This window comes from Epithele typhae, assembly GCF_022376455.1.
Source record: "Epithele typhae strain CBS 203.58 chromosome Unknown BXZ73scaffold_10, whole genome shotgun sequence".
Lineage (NCBI taxonomy): Eukaryota > Fungi > Basidiomycota > Agaricomycetes > Polyporales > Epitheliaceae > Epithele > Epithele typhae.
Genome location: NW_025954201.1, coordinates 372,372 through 395,265, shown reverse-complemented (window position 1 = coordinate 395,265; position 22,894 = coordinate 372,372). Strand labels below are relative to the sequence as shown.

The 22,894-nt window shown below is 57.8% G+C and overlaps 6 protein-coding genes across 6 annotated transcripts; 4 read left to right on the top strand and 2 right to left on the bottom strand.

Moving 5' to 3' along the window:
* Positions 1-5,220: 5,220 nt before the first annotated feature.
* BXZ73DRAFT_43100 (Alpha/Beta hydrolase protein) lies at positions 5,221-5,628 on the top strand (the record flags this gene model as incomplete). The annotated part of the gene is made up of 2 exons (XM_048019084.1): positions 5,221-5,459; positions 5,511-5,628. 2 exons carry the CDS (start codon positions 5,221-5,223, stop codon positions 5,626-5,628), a joined length of 357 nt encoding a protein of 118 aa, XP_047880235.1.
* A 304-nt stretch (positions 5,629-5,932) lies between these two features.
* On the top strand, positions 5,933-8,364 carry BXZ73DRAFT_43141 (uncharacterized protein; the record flags this gene model as incomplete). The annotated part of the gene is made up of 11 exons (XM_048019088.1): positions 5,933-6,066; positions 6,123-6,275; positions 6,329-6,713; positions 6,768-6,879; positions 6,938-6,991; positions 7,047-7,227; positions 7,280-7,370; positions 7,430-7,536; positions 7,591-7,780; positions 7,845-8,007; positions 8,084-8,364. The coding sequence occupies 11 exons, from the start codon at positions 5,933-5,935 to the stop codon at positions 8,362-8,364; spliced, it is 1,851 nt and encodes a 616-aa protein (XP_047880234.1).
* Positions 8,365-10,094: 1,730 nt separating this feature from the next.
* On the bottom strand, positions 10,095-12,270 carry BXZ73DRAFT_99106 (uncharacterized protein; the record flags this gene model as incomplete). The annotated part of the gene is made up of 9 exons (XM_048027899.1): positions 10,095-10,236; positions 10,299-10,438; positions 10,492-10,650; positions 10,709-10,841; positions 10,904-11,100; positions 11,164-11,302; positions 11,357-11,500; positions 11,551-12,044; positions 12,097-12,270. The coding sequence occupies 9 exons, from the start codon at positions 12,268-12,270 to the stop codon at positions 10,095-10,097; spliced, it is 1,722 nt and encodes a 573-aa protein (XP_047880233.1).
* A 1,378-nt stretch (positions 12,271-13,648) lies between these two features.
* Positions 13,649-17,192, top strand: BXZ73DRAFT_43324 (uncharacterized protein; the record flags this gene model as incomplete). Its single annotated transcript, XM_048019124.1, has 11 exons — positions 13,649-13,871; positions 13,922-14,205; positions 14,257-14,483; positions 14,536-14,823; positions 14,856-15,020; positions 15,077-15,182; positions 15,232-15,621; positions 15,680-15,878; positions 15,936-16,036; positions 16,090-16,727; positions 16,784-17,192. 11 exons carry the CDS (start codon positions 13,649-13,651, stop codon positions 17,190-17,192), a joined length of 3,030 nt encoding a protein of 1,009 aa, XP_047880232.1.
* Positions 17,193-18,049: 857 nt separating this feature from the next.
* BXZ73DRAFT_99104 (uncharacterized protein) lies at positions 18,050-19,975 on the top strand (the record flags this gene model as incomplete). Its single annotated transcript, XM_048027898.1, has 9 exons — positions 18,050-18,097; positions 18,169-18,460; positions 18,513-18,697; positions 18,725-18,791; positions 18,845-18,993; positions 19,046-19,218; positions 19,293-19,465; positions 19,525-19,782; positions 19,860-19,975. The coding sequence occupies 9 exons, from the start codon at positions 18,050-18,052 to the stop codon at positions 19,973-19,975; spliced, it is 1,461 nt and encodes a 486-aa protein (XP_047880231.1).
* Positions 19,976-20,429: 454 nt separating this feature from the next.
* On the bottom strand, positions 20,430-22,241 carry BXZ73DRAFT_99103 (uncharacterized protein; the record flags this gene model as incomplete). The annotated part of the gene is made up of 11 exons (XM_048027897.1): positions 20,430-20,478; positions 20,536-20,549; positions 20,622-20,782; positions 20,849-20,993; positions 21,049-21,253; positions 21,302-21,408; positions 21,462-21,558; positions 21,613-21,793; positions 21,855-21,908; positions 21,960-22,071; positions 22,125-22,241. The coding sequence occupies 11 exons, from the start codon at positions 22,239-22,241 to the stop codon at positions 20,430-20,432; spliced, it is 1,242 nt and encodes a 413-aa protein (XP_047880230.1).
* Between the last annotated feature and the right edge of the window lie 653 nt (positions 22,242-22,894).

Genomic DNA, 22,894 nt, shown 5'->3' with positions numbered 1-22,894 from the left:
AACAGCAGTTCACTATCGCGGTGCAACAGAAGGAGGCGTGGACTCATTACAATGGTATGAAGCCCTACCCCACTCCCGCGGACGTCGATGCCCCCACCGCTGCCGAGCTCTCCGCTTTGAACGACTGGCAGAAGAAGGAGACGTTAGCCCTCTACCTTCTGACGCTGAAGCTCGCGCCAAGCACGTACAACCGTTTCAAGCGCAAGGGCACCGTCGCGGAGATCTGGGCCGCCCTTGTAGCCGAGTTCTCGAAGAAGACGCTTCTCCAGCGGTCAAATCTTCGCCGCGACTTCCTGAACATGCGTGCAACTGCGGGCACGAACATGCATGATGAGTTCGACCGTCTCCGGAACGCCTACGAAGACCTTCTCACCTACGACGTCGAGATTGCGGACACCGAGTACGCTTCCGTCATCATCAACTTTGTCCCCTCCGAACTCTCCGGCTTCATCGCCCAACTCTCCACGCAGGCGAAGCTGCAGCAAGCGGCAATCACCGCCGCGATGTCTTCGACCACTGCTGCCGTCTCGACCTCATCGAAGGAGAAGCCTGCGATCGACCCTGATGAGATGATCAGTATCCTGCTTGAAGAGTGGGAACGTCGGGAGGGCGAGAAGAAGACGTCGAAGGCCAAGGCCAAGGATCCTGGTGTCGCCGCCAGTATCCAGTCGTCGGAGAAGCCAAAGTGGAAGGGGAAGGGGAAGGGATCCGGTGGACCGCGGCGCCCCGTGGGCGTCTGTTGGACGTGCGGCGGGAAGGGTCACAAGGAGGCCGACTGTCCGAGCCCCAAGCAGGACGCGAAGGGCAAGAACGTCGCTCGCAAGGACGACTCCAAGGCTGTCGTTAAGCCTATCGCAGCTGCCGTGGTCGCGAGTGCGTTCATTGAGGAAGTTGATGAAGACGTCGGTGGCGCTTGGTCTGCACACCTCCGTGCCGACTCTCCTTGGCTCGAGTCTAGCGATGAAGACTCAGCGTCAGCAAGTGAAGACTCGACGTGGTCGGACGACGCCCGCTCCGATTACACTTCACTCACAGAGGAGACCACTTCCGACGCATCCTCCATGCCCGCACTTGAGCCAGTCTCCGACGACGAGGAGCCTGGCAGCGAACAGGAGTTCCACCCATCCTACTGGGCCCGCGATCCAACGCCTGAAGAGCTCGAACTTGACGCCACAGTTTCGGAGCCTCTTTTCGCCGCTTTCACCACACTTCGCTCGCGCATCGACAACTGGGTCGCCACCATGACGGACGGCCACGACGACCAAGATCGGGCTGATATGCTTGAAGAGCTCGAGGAGGAGGACGCTCCCCTCGACCCGATCGCTGCCGCTGTCACGCTGCTTGCCGCTGTAGTGTCAACTCGCCATGTTGACTTGTACGATTCGGGAGCAACTCACCACATGTCGCCGCGTCGCGAAGCCTTTGTAACCTTCCGGGAGACAGCGCCACGTTCTCTCACTGCCGCCAACCAGCAGGAGTTCCTTGCCCTTGGGGTTGGGGACGTCATCCTCGCTGTGCCGAACTCTCCGTCAGTCCCGACGCAGATCCGCCTCAAAAACGTTCTCTACACACCTGACCTCGGCTATACACTCGTCTCCGTCGGCCGGATTGACGACGCCGGGTATGCCGCTACCTTTGCCGGGGGTCAGTGCGTCATCGCCGACGCAAAGGGGAACGTTATAGGCCGCATACCGAAGTCGCGTGGGCTGTACCTCGCCCGTAAAGCTGAAGACGCCTCAGCTGCGGTTGCTACAACGCTCAACAAGTCGACCGAACGTACCCAGACGCTCACGCGCGCACAAGCCCATCGCCGTTTCGGTCACATCGCCATACGGACTGTCGAGGAGCAGATCTCGAAAGGCCACATCCGAGGGGTGAGGCTTGTACCCGGAGACGACGATGGCAAGCCGTGCGAAGCCTGTCTTCGCGCGAAGATGACACGCCGACCTGTTCCCACCGAGCGCCAGGGGGAACGCGCAACGGAGTTCGGCGACGAGATCCATTCGGATGTTTGGGGTCCGGGTCGCGTTGCAACTCTGGGCGGCCGCACGTACTTCGTCAGCTTCACGGATGACGCTTCGCGCTGGACGACACTCTACCTGCTGCGCCACAAGAGTGAGGTCTTCGAGGCCTTCCGAGCGTTCGAGGCCTGGGTGGAGAATCAGTGTCACGCTCGCATCAAGGCGCTGAACACGGATCGTGGCGGCGAATATCTCAGCAATGAGTTCGTCACTCACCTGCAACAGCGGGGCATCGCGTCAAAGCTCTCTGTCCACGACACACACCAGGAGGCCGGCGTCTCTGAGCGGCTCGGCCGTACCCTCATGGAGAAGGTCCGCGCGTTGCTGATCCAGTCGGGATTGCCGCGCAACCTGTGGGGAGAGGCGCTGATGCACGCCGCTTGGTTGAAGAACCGCACCTCGACGAAAGCTTTGGATGGACTCACCCCGTTTCAGGCTGTAACAGGCCGACCCCCTCGTCTTGCCGACATCCCGGAGTGGGGCGTGAAGGTCTGGGTCCACGACACGTCCTCCGGCAAGCTGGGGGAGCGCGCGAAACCTGGCCGTTGGGTGGGCTTCGACATGGAGAGCAAAGGGCACCGCATCTATTGGGAAGACAAGAGGTCAGTGGGTGTCGAGCGGAATGTCAGCTCGACGGAGCTAGACATACCTCTGCCTGCGCGTGGCCGACTTGAAGACGACGCGGAGCTTGAGGGGGAGAGTGAGAGCGAGGACAAGCTCGCGCCGCCTGACCCTCAACCGGAGCCTACTGCTCCCGCTTTGCCTCCCACGCAGCAGGGGCCGTCTGCTTCTGCTACCGCAGCACCTGCTCCCATCGACCCTCCACCTGCTGCCCCTCCTCACGTCCTCCCTGCTCATGTCAAGGCCCCCGCTACGCGCTCTTCGTCGCGCATCCGCCAACCCTCCCAGATCCTACGCGACATCCTCAAGAGTGGTGCAGCAGTGCCGAAAGGCGTGCAAGTGCCACTGCAAGCGCCCGTGCATCGGGCGTCAGCCGACGCGGATGAGCAAGATGCCACGGACGTTGAAGACCTACTCGAGGAGATCGACGGTGTGGCTATGGCCGTGCGGATGGCCGATGAAGAAGGTTTCGACCCGCGCTCGTACGCTGAAGCGCGCCGTCGCCCGGAGTGGCCGCGCTGGAAGGAGGCCATGGACGAGGAGATCGCCGCGCTTGAAGCCCACGGTACCTACCGGCTGGAGAAGCCACCGCCTGGTGCGAACATCATTGGCAGTCGCTGGGTCTTCAACTCGAAGAAGGACGCGTTGGGGCACGTTTACCGCCTGCGCGCTCGCTGTGTCGCGAAGGGTTTTGGACAACGCGAAGGTTCCGAATTCTTCTACACCTTTGCCCCTGTCGCCAAGACCGCCTCCATCCGGATCGCCCTAGCATTCGCCACGCGACACGACTACGAGGTCCATCAGGTCGACGTGAAGTCCGCTTACCTCAACGGCGAGTTTGAAGACGGAGAAGTCATCTACATGCAGCCGCCGCCGGGTGTCACGCTCTCCAACGACAAGACACTCGCTCTCCGCCTCCTCCGCCCGCTGTACGGTCTTCGCCAGAGCGCACGAACCTGGAACCACAAGCTGCGCGACGTCCTCAAGTGCTTCCTCGACCTCACGCCCTGCGAAGTCGACGAGGCCGTCTACTACCGCGTCCGTGAAGACGGTGTGGTGGTTATTGTGGCACACGTGGACGATCTGACTATCGTGGCCCCGACGCTCGCGCACATCAACGAGGTCAAGTCGCGCCTGAGCGAGGCATTCAAGATCACGGACGAGGGCGAGATCCATTGGATCTTGGGGCTCGCAGTCAAGCGTGACCGCCCGAACCGCCGCATCTCCTTGTCGCAAACGTCCTACATCGACTCGATCGTCCGGCGCTACAATATCACCAGCGCGCGCAAGATCGCCTCACCCATGGATCCCCACATCGTCCTCTCCGCTGTGCAGTCACCCCAGACCGATGCCGAGGTTGCGCGCATGCGCGACATCCCTTACCGCGAGGCCGTCGGGTCGCTGATGTACGCGTCGTTGGGCACGCGCCCTGACATCACGTACACAGTCTCGTTCCTCGCGCGCTTTGCGGAGAACCCAGGCTGGGCGCACTGGGAAGCCGTCTGCCGGGTCATTCAGTACCTGCGGGACACGCGCGACCTCTCGCTGACGTACGGCGGCAAGTCACTCGACCTCGAAGGCTACTCGGACGCCGATGGGTCTATGCACGACGATCGCAAGGCCATCTCTGGCTACGCCTTCCTCATTGACGGTGGTGCCGTGTCTTGGAGCTCCAAACGCCAGGAGCTCATCTCGCTCTCGACGACCGAGAGTGAGTACATCGCACTCACGCACGCCACTAAAGAAGCGCTGTGGCTCCGCACACTCATCAAGCAGGTTTTCTCCCCGATGTCCCGTGTCGATCCGACCACGCTCCACGCTGACAACCAGTCCGCGATCGCTCTTTCGCGCGACAACCAGTACCACGCACGCACCAAGCATATCGATATTCGCTTCCACTTCATCCGCTGGATCATCGCCGACAAGAAAATCAGCTTGGTCTACTGCCCTACCGAGGATATGGTCGCCGACGCCCTCACGAAGCCACTGCCGTCCGCGAAGGTGAAGCATTTCGCTGCCGCGTTTGGCCTGGTCGCGGCTTGAGGGGGAGTGTTGGAGCACAACCCGCGCCCCGCACGCGGCGCGTCACTGGACGTTGGCCGTCTGTGCTGTGCGCGCGCGCGCGGCACACTGATCCCGCATCGCGCGGTGCGCGCGATGCGCGCTCGCCCTTGTCTTGATGCCGCCCGGACTTTAGCTTTTCCATGGTCTATCCTACGATACCATTCCGTTTCCGCTTGCCTCGCGTTCTCTCGTTCCTGCTTACATACACGCGCGCTGGTCCGTAGCCATCAGTCCTGTCTGTCACTTATACCGTCCCGCCCGCGCAGCGCCGCCCTCAGTCTTGCACTCTGCACGAGCGCACCGTACTGAGGGTGAGCGCGCATTTCTTTATCCTGCTGCATTCTGCTTTTGCTCACACTGTACTGTAGTCTACTGCGTATCACTACAGGTACAGAATATATTAGTCTTGCACTCTGCACGAGCGCACCGTACTGAGGTCTACTGCGTATCACTACAGCTGCTACCGCTCACAGCACTCAATCCGCCCCTCACGCGCGAGGTTCTCGACACACTCATGGGTGAGCACGATCGCACACGTTACGTTTGTAGCGCGGGACTGAGAGCATGCGCTGCAGAGCTGTACCGGGGCGACGGATCGCCGAACAGCCCGCGCTTCATGCCGCTTCTGTACCCGTCCTTCGAGGGCCTTCCTCCGGCGTACATCCATGCGATGGGCCTCGACAGCCTTCGAGACGACGCCATCATATACGAGAAGGCTCTCAGAGAAGCGGGCGTGCGCACCCAAATCAAAGTGTATGCCATCCCCTACGGGATTTTTTTGTGTCGTGCTGACGATGTATGCAGGTTCCCTGGGGTCGGACACGGCTTCTGGGCCGCCTTTCCGGACATTGGTGCTGCTGAGCGGGTGAGGAGGGACATCGCGTACGGTTTGGGGTGGCTTCTTGGACGCGGCGAGGCCTGATATCTTCCCGCGGTGAACATAACTAGGTGTAGTGGCCGCATTCTTGAGGTGTTTCCCGCAAAAGCGGGCACGTAAAACTCGTTGAATGATCGAGCCTCCTCCATCTGAACCCCACCGAAGAACGGCGCACCGAAGGGCTCAAGCTCGAGAATCTTGGGAGAGCGGAAATTATACCGGTAGGACTAGACCGGACCGTGTGTCTACGGCCCGAGCCGCCCGACGCGCCTTGCGCGTGGTAACTGGTCGAGCTGGTTCGATTCCTGGGCGCTACCGTCTCATTACCACGTGCCTCTTGACCATCACCATGACGCCCTTTCAGCCTTATAGTGGATCGAAACGAAAGCTCGTCCTCGGCATCGACATTGGAACCACATTTTCCGGCGTTGCGTACGCCCTCCTCGATCCGGGACAGATCCCCCAAATCCACAGCGTCGCTCGGTACGTGATCCAAGCATAAATGCTCGCATCAGACGCACAGGACCGGTCCATTGCAGCTTTCCCGGTCAAGAGAACGCGGCAGGGGATCTGAAGATTCCATCAATGCTGTACTACAATCCAGACGGGACAGTGGCCCGTGCCGGTGCTGAAGCCATGTTGCCGGGAATGGACCTCGAGGCCGAGGACAAGGGACTTTTCCTTGTGACCTGGTGCGCCTCCCGACTCTGCAGCCGCTCAAATTCCGGCTCTCACCTTCGTCTAGGTTCAAACTCCATCTGCGGCCTCAGCGCCTTGAATTGAGGGAGCTTAAGAAGTCGGACCTCCCGCCTCTGCCTCCAGGAAAGACCGTGGTGGCTGTCTTCGCCGACTTCCTGGCATACATATTCTTTTGCGCGCGCAAGTACATCAGCGAGACGCATGCTAACGGAGAAATTATGTGGGCCTCTCTCGAAAACGATATCGAGATCGTTCTGTCCCACCCAAATGGGTGGGAAGGGGCACAACAGAGCAAGATGCGCCAGGCCGCCTACATGGCGAGCCTGATCCCGAACACGCCAGAAGGTCATTCCCGCGTACACTTCATCACCGAGGGCGAAGCGAGCTTGAACTTCTGCGTGAAAAATGGGTTGACGGACGAGATTATGCGAGTGAGTACCCTTTGGTCTTCTCGTGTTCTATGCTCACGATGCGTGCGTTATCAGGACGGCGAAAGTGTTGCAATTATCGACGCAGGCGGTGGAACAATCGACATCAGCAGCTACAGCTTTGTTTCTGTGTCACCCTTCGTCGTTGAGGAGGCAACCACTGCAGACTGTGATTCCCATGAATTGCGCACGCCGTATAGTCTCGTTACTTATCTACCTTCATGCAGGTATCTTGCAAGGGTCTACTCGTGTGAACTTGCGAGCCGAAAGCCATATCAGAGGTACGATAAGTTGTCTCCCTTGTACCGTGCTGCAGCTGAGTTAAATTGCGTCAAGGGCTGCTGAAGAACTCTAAGTTCGATACCAACGAGGACATAAAATTTATTCTAGACTACTTCGACAAAAATACGAAACCGGTTTTCAAGGGCGAAGGGGAGCCATACTACATCAAATTTGGCTCAATGGACTGCAACGACGCCAAGTTGAAGATCCGGCGTGGCCAGTTGATGCTTACCGGGTGCGCCCATTTTCTCAGTAGCGCCTTCGTCTCTGCTTACGTCATTTCCTAGCAATGAGATGCTGCTATTCTTTCAGCCATCAATCAATGCAATCCTTAAGGCCGTCAAAAAGCAGCATCGGGGAGCGGCGAAGAAGTTCAAGGTATACGTAGGCAGGATTTGCAGCCTATTCATCGTTTGCTGATGTGTACATCCGATAAGACCGTTTTATTAGTGGGGGGCTTCGCGGCCAGTCCGTGCTTGTACTCGGCATTGAAGTCCGGACTAGAGCGCCTTGGGCTCTCGCTGTGCCGTCCTGACTCTCACACGTGCGTCGCGCACCTATCGGCTTTCCATGCATCACTCACGCGGGAGCTTCGCAGCAACAAAGCAGTCTCCCACGGCGCGGTTTCCTTCTTCCTGCAGTCCCTGGTCGCAGCGCGGGTCATGAAGGCGACGGTCGGGACCCGGGTAAGTGTCTCTTTCGTCCCCGAAGATGCCGAGCACGCCGCGCGCATCGCGAACACCTGGAGGCATCCGTCGGGGTGCATCATGGTCCGGAAGGGGTTTTCCGTCATCCTAGAAAAGGCGAGCCAGATCCACGATCAGCTTCTCTCCATCTCCCTCAGCTCATCAGCCTCCCCGTTATACACAGGGACAGAGCATGCGCGAGGCGGAAGAGGTGTTCCAGTCGTACCAGCAGTCGTCGTTCGACGCGAGCACCCTGGACAGCATCACGTGCAAAGTGCTGTGCTATCAGGGGATGAAGGCGAAGCCACGCTGGACGGACACCGAGCCCAGTACGTCTCCTATGTCTTGACTTCGGACCCTTTGTACTCGCGGACACTTCTGATTAAATGGTTGGGCACCCCGTAGAGCTCTTCGTACACCTCTGCTCTGTCCACGCGGACACGTCGAAAGTCACACAACGTCCGATGCAAGGCCCCAAGGGCACGTACTACGAGCAAGAGTACGATGTTATCCTCCTCTGCGGGCTCACCGAGCTGCAGGCGCAGATCAGGTGGATGGAGAACGTGAGTATTTACTCTCTGTTGAACTCTGCGTCTGCCCTCACACGTATCATCGGGCTCTCGCCATGCTTGCAGGGCGTGGAAAGGCGGTGGGTGACTCGTGTGCGTCCATGCTTCGCTGACTAACTCTTCGCCCGTTTGTACCAGAGGCCCTGCGAAAATCGTGTACTCTCAGTAACCTTGTACTCGTGCTGTAAATGCTATATCTAATTCGGTTTCGCGCCCATGAACATCCGAATGGTATATCTACGTTTGTCATTCCAACGCTTGTTTTCCTGGGACAGAAGAGCGACGGGGACCGAGGTCGGCGCAGATATTGCGGAGGTCTGGTCAGAAGAGGACGATGATGGGGTGAGGGCGTCGGCGGCGTGAGTGGAGGGGGGGCGTACGGCGGGCGCCGTTGTAGCAGCGTGGACGATCGATATCATCTTGAAGCTACACTGGTCGATGGAGAGCAGTTCTCGTGCGAGAACGCCTCGGAAGTGTTCTGGTGCGCCTGCATGTGGAGAAGCCGGTCAGCGCAAACACTGAGGACATCAACACGCCGGCCTCAGATACCAGAAGGCCGGGTTCTCGCTCGTTACGCGGTTTGAAGCATAAAGTGAGCAGACGCGCGCACATGCACGGCTGAGGCAGCCGGCGCCAAACACCGCCGCTTTTCTCTCTTCCGACCTCCGCCGTCTCCTGCCCGTAATGGTTCTCAGGCGCGGAAGCCGCCGTTGAAACGACCTGAACAAGGCCTGAATTACCATTCAAGAACGCCAAGTATGTCGACCGTCCTTCATGCCTACCCGCAGGTGACTGACCTCGACTCTGTCTCGACACCTCTGCCGTCGGTGCTCACATTGAAGAAGGCGTGGAGCCGGAGTCTTCCAAAAAGAGAGAGGTATGTAGCTGTCCTCACGTACATCACCATCTCCCCGCATGCCCGGTGGGCCCCCATGGTCGCTGTCATCACGTTCCAAGTCGCGCACGCCCTCCAACACCCGTGAGCACATCCCATGGGTTGTGTATGGCTTGGGCTCGCCATTTTTGGCGCATATATGCGCTAAAAACTGGCGGGTTTTCCTTTTGTGCGCGTAATCCTTGCGCTCTTATGTGGTGATCACCGTAACACGTGATATTGCCCACGGCGCTGACATCCCTTGTTAGAGCCCCAGCCAGAAAGGGCCGGATTTCATGAGCATTCTCATCTTTTCCATCATGACCGTTGTCGCCAGGTTCCTGGCCGCAAGGTATGCCCATCGCTTCTTACGTCTCTGAGCGTACGTTTTCATCTATAGTGGGGTTTACCCTGCATCAGCAAAGTAGGTGCGGAAACGATAGTGTATGATCGTGCACTGGGGCATTTGTAGTGTACGATAGTTAGTGCTAGCGAAGACAATAGAAGGTAGATTAGTATCCAAAGAATGCAGTATCCCGTATTGTACGGCCGTCTGCTTCTTCCGCTATCAACTGATGATCGATTCTCGCGGGCAGGGCTATCAAGTCTGAGTGCGCGCACGACCGTATATCGGTCATCTGCGGCGCATGAGATGATAGCGCTACACGATAAGAGGTCAGAGTTAGCGGAGGAGATGACAGAGAACCTACAGCACCCTGCGGAAGATTATCGTCTTCCGTCGTACACTGGGGCTCGCATATAATCACACAGGTACTATAATCCAATCGCGCAGTAATCCATTCGGGGTAAATACGAAACAGCGGCGTTCTACAAGGCGGACTACAGTGTGCATTCAGGAAACAAATAGGTACTCTTCAATGCGATGTCCACAATGCCGGTGTACTACAGTATACCTGTGGTGCAAGCAATGAGCGAGACGACGCGAGGACGTATGAGGGCTGAAACATACCTTCTACTCTGAGTCGAAGCCGTCGTCGCCGTTATCACCGTCATTGCCACCCTCCGGGACCTCCTCATCTGAGCCCGCGTCGAGGATGTCATCAAAGGGCGTGCGCTCCTCGTCGACAGTGAGGGCGATGTCGCCAAAGAGGTGCCTGTGATGAATGCGGGTATCGGCTGACGTCGTCTTAATATAGCGTGTGGAACGGAGGCTTACTGGATCCACCACGTCGTCGTCTCCGCCTTCCACTGCTTCTGGCTCTGTGCCGTGCGCGTGAGCTTGAGCACGAAGTCACGCACATCCCAGAAGCCGTCGGTGTCGCTCCATTCCGGCTCGCTGGTAAGGCAGAAGCGCACCTGAAAGAATTTGAGCTTAACGATGAGATGCCAGATTGAAGTGCAGGGCTTACCAGACTAGCGACGTACACAACACTGTACAGGCTGAAGTGATCAGCAGTCAGATGGTACTTTTTGGTTAGGGGGGCCTGTCCCTTTGACTTGCGGGCACGCAGGCCTCCAACGTCCCCGCGCATTGCGGCTTTGGGACTCGCAAAGATCGCCTTGTAAGCCTGTAGATGTGTGAGTGCGCATCTAGTAGTCGATATTCGTCCACATGGTGCGACGTACCTTGACGATGAGTGCTCCTTTCAACAAACCAGGAAGAGGTTGCCTGGGGAGAGCGTCGCGCGTACTGTACAAGGCGGAAAAGAAGTTCTTGGCGCGCAGCGGGATGACGCCATTGTTGACGTCGTTGCAGAAGCTAAAGATAGTAAGCATGGTCAACATCCGCCGTACGAGAAGCTGCCGAAACGTTCAGCTTACGCGGTCGGGTCCCTATCGAACTCGTCGAGCTTGTAGTAAGGGGTCAGAAGGCGGGCCGTGTGTGGGTTGTTGAACCCCCGCGCGCTCTTGTTGTTCGCCAGATTGTTTCCGGGATCCTCGATCCCTGCGAGAGTGATGATCGGAGATCGAAGTCGTGTCAGGTCGTCGCCTCGAACCTTGGGTTCGAGACGTGTGAGCTACCAGAAGTAATAGAATCAAAGTTAATCCCGACGGACACAAGAGCAGGATACAGGGCTTACGTAGTTGGCGATGTGGCCGAGTACTTGAGGCCTCTCAACGAGCAACTCGACGTAATCCTCGAATTGAGGGAAGTGTTCCCAGACAATGTTCCACACATTGTGCTGGTAACGATACATGGGATCGTCCCTGTCGTGAGTGCTATCGGAGTGGTCGGTAACAGTGTGTGGAAATGCGTATTTGGAGTGTGCTTACCTGATCGAGAATTCATCGGTACAGTATGCGGCCAACCCCTTGGGAAGGACCTCTGCATAAGGAACGAATCCACCGCCCAGACGAACGATCAGACGGCACTGGTCGTGCATCTTCTCGCAGCCCGCGGTGAGCCGTTCAAGGCGGCTATGTGATGCGTTAGCATGCAGACTGAACGCTTTCTGAGACCTACTGACTCAAGCTTTGTACTGAGGCTCATGACAGAGCGCTCCCACTGCTGCGCCGCGGTGGCGTGCAGCGAGGTGGCCGCGGGCGCGGCTTGACCTGCGGGCGGAGGCGGAGGCGGCATAAGCTGCGCTGGGGGTGCAGTGGTGTGAGCGGGTGGCATCGACGACACGGCCTGAATGGGCGCAGGCATGGCCTGACCTCCGGGCAGAAGGCCCGAAGGGTACTGCGGCTGCCCACCGGAAGCGTCGGTAGGTTGAATCACCGGACCCGGCTGGGTGATGTAGTACTGAGAGGCGGCGGCGGCGGCGGCAGAGATGGCGTACTCGGATATGCCGTTGGGCACCGAGCGCGGGGTGAGAGGCTGGTGTATGGTGGAGCCAGAGGCGTGGATAGACGGCGTGACAGGAGGTGCGGGGGCGGTGCGCACGCCATCCTGGGAGCTGGCGCCAGCGGACTTGCGCTTCTTGTTGCCACGGCCAGCCCCGTTACGATTGTTGGGAGTCTAGATGAGGCATAAGCACACTACTATTAGGTCATATACTGGTTGAACTTACCTGGGGCGTAGGCTGACCACTGGGAACAGCCGAGGATGCGGCGGCGCGCGCCACTCCAGCGGTCTGCGAGAGGCTGTTGAAGGCCATGTGAATGTCGACGGAGAGCAGTGAGGGTGCGGTGAGCGAGATGCTGAGGGTGGGGAGTGAGGAGGAGCTCACCGCCTCTTTATACATCGCGCGCGAGCATGAGTGGCACATCGCGCGCAGGGGATGATGGCGGTCGCGGACAGAGCCCAGTAGGCGCTCACACCCACGCACGCGCCCGTGTCTGTCACGCCACACGTCTTGTTTGCCTATTGTTCAGCAAGCAACGAGGTCCGCAATGGCATGCAATGACCTGATGCTATAGCCTATGATCACTCGCACAAGACTTGGGTGAGTAATATCATTTCTTGCTTTTTGTCTCACCTGATGGAAGGCACACGCGGCCGCGCGGCTCTGGCGCCTATCGCCGACTTGATTCCGGACATCGATCTCCCAAGTCGTTGCGGCTGGCAGTGCGGAAAACACAACACTCTGCAAAGTGAGTATATCGCAAACTCTTGAATCGCGCTGAGGATTGGAGAAAGCCAGCAGATGCCTGGCTACGCATGCAAAAACAGCGTCAACGGATGCAAGTATCAAGCAAACGACCATGCTGGCCTTGGGGTCCATGAGACCCGATGGTGCAAGTTCAAAAACGAATCTAGCAGCGCAGCTACGTTTTCCAAGCGCAAGGCTGAGCTGGAAGAGCAGGGCCAGAAACGCGCCCGAACGGAGCGACTCGACAGGCAGACACGCGCCCAGGCTGCGAGGGTGAGTTGATCGGATCGTTGCAAGTGCATGCTGACCTTTGCATCTTCAGTTCTGGACTCCGGCAGCGCACAAAGAAGCATCCCCTGGTCCTGCAGCAGGGGTCTCAGAAGATCACGCCCCGACATCGCGCGTCAGCGGTCGTCGCATCCGCCTTCCCCGCATCTTCTCGGACTTTGTCCCGTCTAGTAGCAATACTCTTCCGGCCCAGTTCAATGAAGCTCGTGATCTCACTCCCCCTCAGCCCACATCATCGTCGTCTCGGCCGTCTCGGGCGAGTTCCCCCACCTCTGACGCTGCAGCGGAGCACCACTGGCAACCAGCGAGGAACGAGTTCGAGACACCCATGAACGGCTACCGGGTGTTCCGCCGCTACTTTGACACACCGCCGAAGGAAGATCCCGAAGCCGAGCTCACCTTGGATGATCGCTGCGATGCCCCCGGCCTCTCTTCGAACACCAATCGCGCTGACAAAGTCCCACGCTCGAAGACAATGGCCTGGCTTGTCAAGAACGTCCAGCAAGTTCTCAAGCACGGTCGCGATGCGAAGAACGCACTCAAGTCTCCGTTCCGGACGATCGCGCAGCACCGTCTCTCAGACTGGTGGCTGAATGGCTCTCTCCACAAGACTGCGGCCGACTTCGACGACCTGCTCGACGTCATGGACTCTCCGGGTTTCCGTGACCAGTCCATCAAGGAGGGCGGGTTCTCCGCTGCGCAGATCAACGAAACACTCGATAACTACGAGGACGACACGGGTATGTTTAGCAAGAGTCACGGTTGGGAAGAAGATGGCCTTCCTCTCCCCCTTCCGAAGACGCATTCGCCATACAAGACCGAAGCCGCGCACCCGGTTTATGTGGTGCGCGGCCTCAAGTTTCGTCGCTTACTTGCACTCGTCGAAGCTGCTGTTATGGACACGACCACCTCCTACTGCAAACAGCTGCACTGGCACCCACATATTCTGCTCTGGAGTCCCGAAGGTGTGTCGTCACATCGTTCACATGTTTGATATGCTAATAAATCATGTCAGGGGACGAAAATTCTCCCCCTATACGCATTTTCACAGACGATTTCAATTGCAACGACATGCTCAAGGAGGCCAAGGAACTGCACTCAAAGCCGCGTCATCCGGACGATCCAGAAGACCTCGAGTATGTCATCCTACCGCTGAAGTTCTGGTCAGATGCAACACAGCTGGCGTCGTTCGGAACCGCGTCCCTCTGGCCTATATACATGTACTTGGGCAACCTCTCCAAGTACGTTCGCGCTCGCCCATCACAGTTCGCTGCGCACCATTTGGCATACATCCCCGAGGTATGTTCTTACGAACACTCTGATTTACGCTGGCAGCTGAGTGAGCTACAGCTTCCCGACGACTTCAAGGACTTCTACAAGAGCGTATACGGAGTCCCGCCCTCGCCTGAGGTACTCAAGTTCTGCAAACGGGAGCTCTTTCAACAGGTATGGCTAAAGCTCCTCGACGACAACTTCATGCACGCGTACGAACATGGTATCGTCCTTATGTGCGGAGACGGTGTCAAGCGTCGTATTTTCCCCCGTATCGTGACTTACTCAGCGGACTATCCCGAGAAGTAAGTCCCCTCGCTCTTCATTCGATACTCGGCTCACTCTTTACGGCGCCAGGATGCTGGCGACTGCGCTTCGGCCCCTCTCCAACCATCCATGCCATCGGTGCCTCATCCACAAGGACAAGATCTCCGAGACTGGTCTCGCCGGCCATGCTGAGCTGTTGGCATCTAGCTTAGGTTCTCCCGGAGCACGGCTCGACGATAGCGAGGTTCACGATCGCATTGAAGCCTCACGACGAGCCGTGTTCAAGGGTCGATCCCTGGCCGGAAAATGTGTGAAACATCACCTCGACGACATGGCCCTGATCCCGATCCGAGTGAGTGCCTTTCAATCGAATCAACCGTGACTTCTCAGCTGATCTAATGCGCACAGAGCGCACTGTCAACGCGCCTGTCTCAGTTTGGAGTGAACACCTACAGGCTGTTCGTTCCAGATGTGATGCACGAGTTTGAACTCGGCATCTGGAAAGCGACGTTCCAGCAGCTGATGGGAATGCTGGAATCTCATGGCAAAGGAGCACTCCAGTCCTTCAACACACGGTACGTAGTTGTCATTATCTGCCTGCTCGGGCTAATCCCATAACCTCTTCCCCTAGTATGCGCGCCACACCTACCTTCGGTCGAGACAGAATCAGGCGCTTCTCGCATGATGTGTCTCATCGCAAGCGACTCGCTGCCCGCGATTATGAGGCATTTCTTTTGGTGGGGGACTAAATATCAATATCAAGTCGCTGCTGACAGGATATTCTAGACAATCATTCCGGCGTTTCAAGGTCTCCTACCAGCCAAAGACGACGCGGTGATCAGTGGGCTCCTCTTCGAGCTGGCCAACTGGCACGCACTTGCGAAGCTCCGCTTGCACACCGAGGTTACTGTCGACATCTTCAAAGACGCCACCACGCACATGTACGACGCTTTTCGAGCCTTCAAGACGACATGCACGCGTTACGAAGTGTACGAGTCGAAGAACGAGTTTCAAGCTCGCCTCCGCCGCGAAGCTGCCATTGATCCGCAGCATGTGGACGGCCAGAGGAAGAAGAAGCCATGCAACATATGGGAGCGGCCAAAGTTCCACGGGGTGAGCCACGCGCCAGATACTGTCGAGGACTCTGGCCCTCTCGACGGCGGCAGCACTCAAACGGTAAGCTGCTTCTCATTCTATCATACTCAACCAGGTGCTGACCCGGTGACTGCCCTAGGGCGAGCTTGAACACAAGGTCGTCAAGCAGTTCTATCCACGCACCAACAAAGTGGAATTTGTTTCGCAGATAGCGAACCACCAGTGGCGCGCTGAGCTCCTTCGCCATCTGAGAGACAGCGACCCCGACTATACACCACGTCGCGAGGCTCAGCGACAACGCGAAGATGCTCGTGCCCTGCTGCAGGAGTCCCTCGAGCGTCGTCGCGACACTCCATCTGAGCTTCCGACTGAGCGCTCTCCCTTTAACGCAGAAGGATCGGATCCGCATGCAAGGTACGACGTTGGGAACGGGCGCCGCAATATCGTGAGGATTTATAACTGGCTTGCTGAGAACGCGGGCGACCCCGCACTAGAGGTGAGACCCAAAATATGCCCTCTTACGCCAATTCTGATGTATGTCTTGCCTAGAACTTCCTCCCTCTCCTCCGTTCGCACTGTCTTCCTCGTCTACTCGCAGCAAACGCGATCCCCGAGCACTTGCTGAACGAACGCTCGGACGTTACTGCCTGGGATCTCCGGATCGAAGACTCAAGGCTGTACACGCACAAGGTGATCCGCTTCAACTATACTACGTACGATATGCGCCGCAATCAAGACTCGGTCAATCCAAGAACCCACCCGGACGTCATGGTATGGGCCCCCGACGAGTCCTCTGATCATCCATATGCGTACGCCCGTGTGCTCAGCATCTTCCACCTCACGGTGTCCTGCCTCGCTCGACCTAGGACTTCTACTATCCCGGGAACTGCAGCATCACAAGTGCTCCGAGTCTCCTCAAGCATGGACGTTCTCTGGGTGCGTTGGTTCAAGGTCGACAGTGAACTTCAGTCTGGTTTCACCACACGCCGCCTCCCTCGTCTTCAATTCGTCCCACACAATGACGCCAGCACGGAGCCGTTCGGATTTCTCGATCCCGCGACCGTCGTGCGTGCGTCGTACCTCATTCCAGCGTTCCACTTCGGCAAGACCGAGCGGCTGCTCGGTGAATCGCGCCTTGCACGTTGCGATTCCGACAATCTTGACTATGCCTACTACTACGCTTGCATGTGAGTACCCATCCTTGCTATGGGTTGTCTGTATTTTCACGTGTGATCTCATACAGGTTTGTTGATCGAGATATGTACATGCGATACCTTGGCGGCGGCGTCGGACACCGCGAGCAGTTCGTGACGATCGCGCAATCTCGACAGCACGCGCTACGCGAAGGCCCTCTCGTGACCCCCGAGTCGTACCCAAGTCCTCCTGACGCCGGCGGACACACTCCGGAACGTGGCATTGAAGAGCCTTCGTCTTCGCATCCTCCAGGCGACGAAGACAACGATGCTGAAGATGCCCAGGAGGAGGCAGCCGAGTTTGCTCACGAACTCGAAGCCCTTGAAGAGCTCGACGAGCGGCAAGACGAGGAGAATGAGGGGGACGATCTCGTAGAGCGCCCCGCTTATGAGATAATTGACGACCCCGACTACTATGAAGACGACGAGTACGAAGCAGAGGGGTATGCTCGGCCCTGAGGCTGGCAACTCTGCCCGACGATGTATGTATCTCGACTTGTCTTTCACATTCTCGACCCACCCACAATATACACTCCACCTCGTAGTACCCTTACTCCTGCCATCGCCCGCGGCCCGCCCTTGCTCCTGCCATCACCCGCAGCACTACCCGACTGCCCATGTGGTCGCTATTCCGACCTTGAGCGTGGCGCGTTATGCTGTCGACTTGCGCCGCGCGCGATCAAAGCCGTCGGCGACCAGGATCGCGATGCGGTGGTACTTGTTCGTCGGCTGGAGGGGAACGAGACGGGGTGGGAGAGCTTCGCGGAGGGGGTCCGGTGTTGAGCTGTGCGGCGGAAGTTCAGAGGAGACGGGCTCAATGAACATCGGAAAACGGAGCGGACTCGTCACTCCGCCCGTGAGTGGGACAGACGCCCGCGCTGACATCGGTCGGCGTATCTTCGCGCGCACCGCGTTCTTTGCGGCGCGCACTGTTCGCGCGCTCGCGAACCGATCGTATAGCTCAATACGAACTTCTCATGCCCCCCGCGCGCGCCATGAATCACCTTGGGAGGAGTGAATGATCGTCTATTATCATTATCATACCATCGACTACAGCTTTCTGTCTACACTACTAGTGCCTGTAGTAGATCCATCATATCCTGTATGCGGCCACAAAATGCGATCAAATGTCATAGCAAAGACGAATGAATGTCACATGCTACCGTTCTGCTATCATCATTTGTCGCGCAGGCAATAGATGACCTGTCCCGATATGGCGGTGTCGCGTGTTATCGGGCGCTACCATGGAAAACACCTTTTGCTGATGTGGTTTACCTCTAGCCATCACGCTAGCACTAGCGTTCACCACCACGCGCATGGGGCGCGAGACATCACTCGTCCGTGTCCTCAACTTCTGCGGGACTGTGGCAAACGCCAGCGTCATTTGCACCGACAAGACCCGGCACTCTCACACAGAACGCCATGACTCGCCCAGAATCCCGAGCGCGCCAAGCCCGACCCCACTCCTATCGAGCTTCGCTGCATCAGTGGCGCTCCTCCTCCTCCGCTTCGCGCCCTCCTCAATGATGCCATCCCGATCAACTCCACCGCGTTCGAAGATACGGATGCAACCACCGGCGTCTCCATGTTCGTGGGCAGCAAGACGGAGACCGCGCTGCTGGCAATGGCGCGGGACTTGGGATGGCCCAGCTACAAGGCCGTACAGGAGGCCGCGGAGACTGCAGGTGTTCCCGTTCTCGAGCAAGCGCATGGCTATGGGTGCCACGGTGCGTCTGCCGGGAGGTCGCGCGCGGATGTATGTTAACGGTGCGAGTGAAGTGCTCGTGGCGGCGTGTGCACACCAGGTCGTTTCCACCGAAGGCGAGGATGCAATCACGGAGGACACTGAGGAAGTCGATCGGGCACGGATCTTGGAGAGCATCACGCTGCACGCGTCGCAGACGCTTCGCACTATTGCTGTATGCTACCAAGACTTCGACACCTGGTTACCCAAGGCTGACGAGGTAAATCACCTCTGACCATTATCATAGGTTTCGTGGACGGATCTCGCACGCGATCTCACTCCCATTAGCTTCTTCGCTCTTGAAGACCCCCTTCGTACCCGGGGCGTTCGCGAAGCGGTGGCAGACTGCGCGCGGGTAGGCGTCTAGTCAAGATGTGCACCGGCGACGTACTCACCATGCGCTCCATCGCTACCCACCGCGCGACCATGCAGCGTCTCCAAGTGCTCGCGCGCTCGTCGCTCGAGGACAAGCACATCCTCGTCAACATTCTCAAGGAGCTCGGCGAGATCATCGCGGTTACGCCCCCGCGCTCAAGGACGCGGTGTCACGGGCACCGAGGTCGCGAAGGAGGCGTCCGAAATCGTCCTCGTGGACGACGGCTTCGCCTCAATCGTCAAGGTCATCATCTGGGGCTGCGCTGTCGAGAACACCGTGCGCAAGTTCCTGCGGTTCCAGGTGACGCTCGCGTTCGCTGCCGTTGTCGTCTCGGCGCTCGCGGGGACGAACTTCGAGGAGAGAGTGTTGAGCGCGGTGCGGCTGCCGGCCTGGGTCGCGATCGTCATCGACCAGCGATGCTCTCGTTCCACTTCCACAGGGACGCGCTCCTCGGCTTCCCACCGCGCGATCTCCGCAGCGTTACCCTGGTGTTCAACGCGTTCGTGATCGTGCAGGTCTTCAGCTCATTCAACTGCCCCCGGCTCGATCGCCGACACAACATATTTGAGGGCGTGCTCAGGAACCCGTGGTTCATCAGCATCACTTTCATCGGTACGTCTGGCTAGTGTCTTTCTGTTCTCGTTCACCGCCCACGCTCACCGTCCCACCAGATATTGTCGTCCAGATTCCGAATATCTTCGGCAGTGACGTCTTCACCGTCACGCGCCTCGCCGCCTGCAAGTGGGGCGTCGTCTCGATCCCGATCGGCGTGCCCATCCGCGCGATCCCCAACGCCCCCTGCGAATGCGCATTCAAGGCTCGAGCCTCCTCTGTTGACGATCCACCAGCCTACTTCGCTCGTGGCCAGCTCACGGGCCGCCTTGGGGCGTTCCGCGCGCTGCGCGTGGGGGCCGCTTGCGTCGGCCTGGGTCGAAGGGTGTTTTTTTTCTGGGTTCTGGTTGTGAATGAGGGATGTGTGGCGCTGACGTGGGCGTATGAATGTAAGTCGAGCTGAGTCTGCGCGAGGCGGCGGAGTGGGAGCGCTTCTTCGGACTGGTGTTCCACGTGAGGGCGGCGCACGGACGGCTACGCCGCGACGATGTCGGGCACGCACGCCCATAAGGATGCACTGAGGGCGCAACAGAAGTTCCCCGCCAGCCGGAGGAAAGGACGAGAGCGGCGCGATGGCCGGTCGAGGGAGCTCATATGCGAATGCGGGGGTGGGGTTTTCTAGCGCACCAGGACGCGCACGCGTGGATCCGTGCGATGCGCAGCACTCACGCGCACCAGAGTGTATGTTTGAGACCACGCGTCTTTTTTCTCGTCTTCGCCGCAGCTTGTAATGATAGTCAGTGGCTGCCGACGCGATTCCGCTATTCGCTGCGGTAGTGGTAGAGCCGCTGAATCGGATTCCTTCGGCACGTTTGGAATTCCATTGCCCGCAAGCCGACTTGAGAAGGAGGCGCGAGGAGCGGACACATGGTTTCGCGCGCAACGACTTTGGGAAACCAGTACATTGTCATTAATACATTGCCCGCTTTGTATATACACGAACCATGTCTCCATCTACATATCGCTATGAAGGAACGTACAGGTCATCGTCATAAACGAGCTTTGCGGAGCCCCTGTGTATCGTTCAAAGGTGAGCATTGCATCCGGGCTCCCCACACCAAAGAACGTACCTCTTTTCAATACCCTACAGCGGAAGTGGCAATAAAACAATCAGATCAGTGCAAGTTCCAAATCCACACCGACGCCGCGAACTCACACCCTCCTCCCAGCTGATTTGCGCCTCCAACTCTGTCAGGCCGCACAGAAGAATAATCTTGAAGTGCTGCTCGTAAAATTCCACGCCGCCCTTCCCTCTCCGCGCCTTCCGCGCGACCTGGGACGTATCGGCGGTGATCGTGCACAGCGATTTGTAGAACCCTGCGCGATCCGCGAAAGCTGGTCAGTTCCCCTCGCGCGCGAGACGGCATGCATCCGAAGACGTACGGGGCTCGACATCGACCCAGCACGGGTTCTCGAGCATGCTGCTGTAGCAGAGGATCGCGCACGAGACGCTGTCGAGTTCGTGCCGGTCTTCGACCTCGATGTGGCATGGGTGAGATATTTCCTGCGTCTCGTGGACACGCGTGCCCTATGGAAAACGACGATGAGCGCTATGGTGTGAGAGCTGAGGGATGGCAAGGTACCCTCTTGAGGATGCACGAGAACGCTTTTGGGAGGACGGGCATGCCTGACGCACGATTGTGGACTGTGGGGTGGCGTTCAACGTGCTGTGTGTCCTTGGGATTGTATTTCACGACGGTCTCGGTGCCGTACGTCATCTGCATGATGCGTGCAGACACGATGTGTTCTAGGAAGTACCACATCGCCCCTTGTGCAACGGCTTTGGAACTGGCAGATGGTGAGCAAGCGGGAGAAAGGAGAGTGGAGAGGACGTACGTATGAGATTCGGGGTGATACAACGAAAGTCCCATGTCCTCAACTCCGCGCTTCAGTGCAGAATACAGGTACGGACTGGCGGCGAAGCCACCAACCAGCAGAACTGTCTGTCCCTCCGCACGGGTGAGTACTTCTTACATTGGTACTGTGAAGCACATACTTTGATTCTCTTGCCAAGAGCCCCACTGACGAGTTGCTTCTTGATAGCGGTCAGAATGCGGTCGAGGGATGGTCGAAAAAATGAGAGCATTTGGGTACTAGAGGCAAAAAGATCAGTATCACTGGGGAGATCTCGTAGGAAAGAGCCACACCTAGTGAGCGTAAGGTCCCTGCGACGGACGTTGACTCTGGGGTCGTTGCAAGAGGCAGTGCCGACCTTGATGTATGATGGCCCGTTCCCACCGTTGAAGACAGCTTTCGTATGTCTATCAAAGTAGTCAATCATCGATTTGATATCCTCCTTTGACCCGTATTTGGATCTTTTCAGAAGATCTGGAAATTAAAATCAGTTTACCCGAGGCATACCGGCGTCCCGCGATAAATTCGTGCGTACCCCGGAGGTGCTTCTCAGCACGCAAATTGAGTATATTAGAGCCTTCCAAGAGACCTATCGCATGCTATTAACACGGTAAGAACAACGGCAAGCAGGAATACTCACAGTCTGGCGATGCCACTTCTTCAACCACTAAAGGTGCAGTGGAATTGAAGCCGTAGCTACTGATGTCAACAGTGCCTCCACCCGCATCGACAATCATGACACTGTGGCCATACTGTTATGCATCAGGACCAGTGACAGCGATATATCGCAGGACACAGGACTCACGCGAAGGGTGTCATCCATCAACCCGCTTTTTATGCAGAAATGCAGGCTCGCCTCACCTTCAGCGACGAAGTGCACACGCGCATGTCCGTCGGGTGTGTTAGCCACGAGTCCAGCCATGATTACCGCCTAGCGCATCTTGTACTGCTGCCCACCTTCCCATCCATTCGAGTGAGAAAAGATAAACTCAACTAATCGTTCATGCGAGGCCCAGAGGTCACAGCCTTTGGCGTGGGTTTCGCAAACAAATTTACGAGTACAGCGGAAGAGATATGAGAGCCAGTCGGCGAAGACGGAAACAAGAGTCTTTCCGGTGGGGAGGCGGGGTAGATCGTCCGGCTTGATCTCACCAGTAGAGTTGAGGCGTTGGGGGCGGAGGTGGAGCTTGAACCTGAAAAGGCTCGGCAGGTGCACGAGATTGAGAAACGGGAGATGCGCACCACGATACCAGCAAGAGCTTTTCCTCCTCAGCTTCCAGGTCCCTGCCGGGCACGATGGCCTCGGCACCCGCATACGCTATCGAACCGTCCGGCTTATAATATAGGATGGACGGGATCTGACCCCCTTCCCCCTCTGTAGCCGCCGGTAACGGCGGTACGACCCCGTCATGTTGCCGTCGGTAACGGCCATACGAGCTCGTACGAGCTCCGGTCGTATAGACCGTCGGTAACGGTCGTACGAGCTCCGGTAGTGTAGCTGTCAGTAACGGTCGTACGAGCGGTGGTGGAGAAGTAATATACAATGCCAAATGTATCATTCTGGCTGTCGTTTGC